The 5,401-nt window shown below is 51.3% G+C and overlaps 1 protein-coding gene across 2 annotated transcripts; it reads left to right on the forward strand.

The window, feature by feature from the left end:
• The first annotated feature begins 405 nt into the window (after nucleotides 1-405).
• Nucleotides 406-5,134, forward strand: LOC101344077 (glutathione S-transferase Mu 1-like). Of its 2 annotated transcripts, XM_004388017.1 has the most exons (8): nucleotides 406-445; nucleotides 769-844; nucleotides 1,206-1,270; nucleotides 1,562-1,643; nucleotides 1,752-1,852; nucleotides 2,690-2,785; nucleotides 2,874-2,984; nucleotides 5,045-5,134. In XM_004388017.1, exons 1-8 carry the CDS (start codon nucleotides 410-412, stop codon nucleotides 5,132-5,134), a joined length of 657 nt encoding a protein of 218 aa, XP_004388074.1. In that variant the 5' UTR covers nucleotides 406-409. The 2 variants fall into 2 exon arrangements, with proteins under 2 accessions (XP_004388074.1, XP_004388075.1); XM_004388018.1 differs by lacking the exon at nucleotides 2,874-2,984.
• The last annotated feature ends 267 nt before the right edge of the window (nucleotides 5,135-5,401 follow it).

Here is a 5,401-nt window from a genome sequence, read left to right on the forward strand (position 1 = left end):
TTGGCCTGACTCTGGCAGAGTGATCCTCACAGAGTCCTGAGAAACACGGTGTTTCTGGCTTGTTTCCCCAAAAGCACGGCGGTCTCCCCCTGGACCTAGCAGAGGTTTGAAAGCGGCAGCTAAAGCCACTGACGGGTTCAGGGGTCCAGGCGCCTTTGGCTTCTATGCATCCAAACTTCGGCTACCCGAATCTTAAAGGCTAGTGGACGAAACCCCATTTACTTCTTCCTGCCCTCACGTTTGTGGGGCAGAGGCGGCGGCACGGGGTGGGGGGTGTGAAATGACCCCCAAGCTCCCGGGCGGGGGGCGGGGCCGAGCGTCACAGATCGCCCCGCCCCCCGGCTAGCCTGATAAAGTCTGAGCTCAGCGCCTCTGCAGCGGGTCCCGAAATTTCAGGGAAACTTGCACTATGGCCATCGTTTTGGGTTATTGGGACATTCGCGGGGTGAGTGAGGGGTCCGCCTCGGCGGATGGGACAGGGGCGCCGTGGCGAGGAACTTCTGAGCAGCTCGGGGAAAGATTCTAGAAGATTCCTCTCTGGAACTTTGCTGGAGCTGAGCCTTGTCCTGCAGCCTGGCGCCATCCAGGCTGAGTACTTTGGGCTTAGAAGGGGTGGGGGTGGGGCGTAGTGAGCGGCATCTGCCGCGAGCTCTGTGGGGTTTTCTCGCCTATGGGAGGATATGAGGGTGGCTCTAGCGTACCCGGAGATGAAGTCAGGCCGTCAGGGTCCCTCCATCTCTGACCACTTCCCCGTGCTGTCACTCCCAGCTGGGTCATGCCATCCGCCTGCTCCTGGAATACACAGAATCAAACTATGAGGAAAAGAAGTACATTGAGGGGGACGGTAATGGCACCCTCGTATTGGTCCCTCTGCCAACTAATGCTGATTTGGTAACAAGTAGCACATGCCCTGGCCACCTGTTGCCCACCTCTGCAGGGCCTCCACCACCTGGATCTGGGGCCTGCCCCTTCCCGGGTTCCCTTTGGCTGTGTAGCTCTGCCCTGCCAGCTCAGGATACTGGGAGGGAATTGCTGCCCCCACCACTTTTGTAAGCCTTACTTCTGTGAGTGTGAGACTTAGCGGTTCTGTCAGCTTCCAGATCCACGAGTCTCAAGGGGTCTTGGAATGACTATTGGTATGGTTTCTGGCAAAGGAATGTTGGACTACAAGGATGTTTGTTTTCGTTTCATTGTTTCCACCATAGCTCCCAACTATGACAAAGGCCACTGGCTGAATGAGAAATTCAAGCTGGGCCTGGACTTTCCCAATGTAAGTGCAGGATGTGGGGGGAAATTGAAAGGTGTTTCTCCCTCCATCTCCTTTCCCCAGCCTGGAGTTCTACAACCAGGTGCCTTTTTCTCCACCTCTCTCATTCTTAGTTCCCTTCACTGCCTTTCCATTCTGTTCCCTGTTCCAGATCATACATTCACTGTACATATATTTATTTAGTGCCTACCATGGGCCAAATCTGAGTGTGCCAAGTCCCAGCTCTGCCCTTACTCAGGGGAGAGGGTGCTGGGGAGCTGGTGGTGCAACAGACCTGCCTGGTTGCCATTGCAGCTGCCCTACTTAATTGACGGGCCTCACAAGATCACCCAGAGCAACGCCATCATGCGCTACATTGCCCGCAAGCACAACATGTGTGAGTGGGGCTGGGGGCAGGTGCGGGGACACAGGAGGCCTGGTGACCATTCCCTGGGCTTGGCTTGGATGGGATGCAGAGGGTGACTGTCTGATGTGTGGGCGGCAGGTGGGGAGACAGAAGCAGAGAAGATTCGTGTGGACATCTTGGAGAACCAGATTATGGACACCCGCCTGGAGCTGGCCAGGGTGTGCTACAGCCCTGACTTTGTGAGTTCCTGTGGGGCTGCACTAGGGCAGGGTTTGGATCAGGATATGGGACTCTTCAATTTCTGTCTGTACTTGTCCTGTGTGCCATTTGAATTCCTTAGACTTATAGATCCTCCAAGGGGTACCCTACACTGCTTACAGAGTGACCTCCATAACTCTAAATCTCCTCAAATGAAAACTCTGAATCAGTTTCCCCAATTTTAGGATAAAGTCCACATTCCCCCCAGTGTGGAAATTAAGTTCCTAAACAACGTCTTTATCTTGTTTTCCCGGTGTCTTCCCCTTAGAAACCCACAGGGATTCTTGTGAATCCGGATGATTAGCCACACAGCATCCATCACAGAGTTTTTCTGCAAGAATGCCTTCCACTCCCTCCTTTCTTTCATCCTCTCAAATTTTCCTCACTATTCTGGAAACTACTAAAAAGTCCTCTCCATTCTTGTGCCAACCCAGGGACTAGAATTTCCACTTCCTTATTTTAGCTCTTGTAATGCTTTGCTTCTGTGACTCTACCCGAGATCTGAGGCGAGTGCTCAGCCAGGTGCTTAGAGCACTCCTGGGTCAGACCTATAGGTGGGTTGTTTGGAGATCAGTGGTGACAGATTCAAAGACGGTGTTATCTACCTCTCTGCCTTCCCAGATCTCTCACAGAGGGGGTTTATTAGGGGTCTAATAAATGCTGGTTGGATTAAAAGGAAGCCTGAGCACCAGCCCAGGGGTAGTCCAGGGAGGATGGCGGCTCACCCGTGGCCATCTGGGTCATCCCAGCAGTGAGGGAACTGCCTCTCTGCCCAAGGAGCAGGGTCCAAGGGTGGTGACAGCTGTTTTCTGTCTCAGGAGAAGCTGAAGCCTCAGTACTTGGAGGGACTCCCTGACAAGATGAGGCTCTTCTCACAGTTCCTGGGGAAGCGGCCATGGTTTGCAGGGGACAAGGTAAAGGGGGAAGGAGACAGGGGACACAGGGTTGTCATTCCTCCCAGATGATAGAGCTACCCATCCACTCATCCTTGGCTTTCTGCAGATCACCTTTGTGGATTTCCTTGCTTATGATGTCCTCGACCACAACCGTATCTTTGAGCCTAAGTGCCTGGACGCATTCCCAAACCTGAAGGACTTCATGGCCCACTTTGAGGTGAGGCCCCTGGTCCCCCTTCCTCTATGATGTTCCTTTTTCCTTTTCCCTTCTCCATGACATTTTCCTAGTTTCAGAGCTAAAAAAAAAACAGTAACTAGTATATATGGAGCATTTGCTTTATGCCAGGATCCGTGCTAAACATTTTACATATATTGTATCAGATTTAATCTTCACAACATTACTACAAGGTAGATGGAGTTATCACCCCCCATTTTACAGATGAGGAAACTGGAACTGAAGGTGGTGAGGAATTTGCTCAAGGTCACAGAGCCAGTGCAGGCTGTGCCAGGCTCCTGTCAGCTTCTATGGGCTCTCCTCCTGTGCCGAAAGGGAAAGCTCAGATCTTTTCCTGCTTGAGTTTCAAAGCCCAAGAAAGTATGGATGAGGCAAAACTTGAGGAGTGTGTGTGTAGCTGGCAGTAGCAGGACTGAGATAAGGTAGGATTGCTACCAAGTTCCAAAGACACAGACAGCATTTATACATCACCTCCAGAATGCTTTGCACCAATCCAGTCCACGTTGTGGGCAACTTCTGAAGTTCCCAGGTCTATAGAGGTGCCGGGGTTTGAATATTTATGAGGGTGCCACTGTGAAGGATTTTATCTTGAAGTGTTCTATAGTGGGACACTGTCTCTCCCTCCATTCTTCTGCCTTTCTGCTTCCCCATTGTCTAAGGTTTTCCATCTCTGAGATGGGTCAGTACATTTAACTCATGTTCACTGATGGTCTTCTGTGGATGAGGCACTGGGTCAGGCACAGTGGGGCCTGCAAACATGGCCCTGCCCTGGAGCCCATCCCCCAAGCTCAGAGTGGTTAGATAACTATAGCCATCACAGGTGAATGGGGTGTATGGTGCCAACTGGGTTCTAGGGGAACACAGCCTAGACCCCACCTCACAGCCAGTCATCCATCACACCTGGTCAGCTGGTTGGAGAACAACCCAATCTACTTGATTATAAATTTGAGAATTTGAGGCAGTCGCCAACAGAGTTTTCAGCCTAGAGTTCTTATTCCTTTACCCCTTTCCAGCAAGATCTGCTTTCTTGACTAGTTCTCATCAACTTCTGGTTCTGGTCCAAGCTAAGCACCTTGGGGACGACACAAGAGCTAAGATGACTTTGAATGTCAGCTGTGGACTGGGGCCTGTGATCTACCAGGGCTTTTCCCCTTAGATTTGGGAAGTTCCAGATGCCTTTGAATCCTTCAAAACTTATCTATTCTGTTATGATAGCCCGAAACACACACCTGAGTGTCATTTAGCCTGGTCCTCTTAGCTATGGTGAGGTAGGTTGGAGCACAGTGAGACTGGGCTCAGTTATCAGGCTGAGAAGCTTGGATGCCCTCCTACAAGTGGAATAATTATAGCCTGGCCCTGCCTAGTTTTGCTAGTCCATTTCCCCTTTCAATCATCATCTAGATTTGCTGAGTCATTTGCCAAGATCTGGCCTCTTGCAGGCTGTAATGGGTATGTTCTGACCCCCTTTGTCCTGCTCTGCCTTCTTTTTTGTGTTCAAGCCCCATTGAGCCCGACATGAGTCAGGAACCTCCCTCTGCAAAAGGAGAATGTTTGTTACACTAGGAGTGAGACATCCTCCTTTGAGGGTCAGAAGGGAGAAAGTGCAGCAGAAATAGCCCAGGACTGGGGAGAGACAGCCATGCTGAATTCCAGCACTGTCCCAGGACTGGCTCTGTGAACAGAAGGAAGGTGTGTAACCTCTGTGCACCTCAGTTTCCCTTTTGATAAATGGCAATAGTAGAATTTATCTTTCAATACAACTGGGAGGATTTTCTAATCCTGTATTATAATGTCTAGTGGAGATAAAGCACTTAGCACAGTGTAGGATCTCCAAGATGGGAGGAGCTCTTATTAAGATCAGGAATGTAAGGAAATTGGAACAGTTAATGTACCAGGGAACCACAGGAAGACTTTTGCCCCATCACCCGCCCCACATGGAAGGACTGTGGCGGGTCCTCTGAGCTGGCTGTGCCTGCATGGGAAGTACTAGAGTCTGACGGGGAGCAGATCCTGAGCTCTGGCCTTCTTTTCCCCACCCTTAGGGCCTGAAGAAGATCTCCGCCTACATGAAGTCCAGCCACTTCCACCCAACTCCTATAAATATGAAGATGGCCCTGTGGGGTAATAAGTAGGGCCCCATAATGCCAGGAGATGGGAGGAGGAGCCAGCCCTGTGCCTGATGCCCCAGGGCCAGGAGAACACCTGGTCTTGTCCCCCTCCCCAGCACCAGCCCTCTCCTTTCTTTCCCTCCTTTTCACTCCATTCCCCTCCCCAAGGCCTTATTTGCCCCTTTTTCTCCATCTCAATCCCACCCCATCCAGACCTTTTAAAGCCAGGACTTCCCTTCAGCCAAGTCCCCCTCCTGACCTTTCTTGTCCCTGCACTGAAGCAAACCAGAC

Source organism: Trichechus manatus, unplaced genomic scaffold, assembly GCF_000243295.1.
Source record: "Trichechus manatus latirostris isolate Lorelei unplaced genomic scaffold, TriManLat1.0 scaffold00204, whole genome shotgun sequence".
Lineage (NCBI taxonomy): Eukaryota > Metazoa > Chordata > Mammalia > Sirenia > Trichechidae > Trichechus > Trichechus manatus.

Bases quoted from the DNA above. Each gene is read 5' to 3' on its own strand.
- LOC101344077 (XM_004388017.1), top strand. From the start codon at position 410: ATGGCCATCGTTTTGGGTTATTGGGACATTCGCGGG. The intron at 1,271-1,561 runs GTAAGTGCAGGA...TTGCCATTGCAG, and splicing joins TGGGCCTGGACTTTCCCAAT to CTGCCCTACTTAATTGACGG. The intron at 1,644-1,751 runs GTGAGTGGGGCT...TGTGGGCGGCAG, and splicing joins TGCCCGCAAGCACAACATGT to GTGGGGAGACAGAAGCAGAG.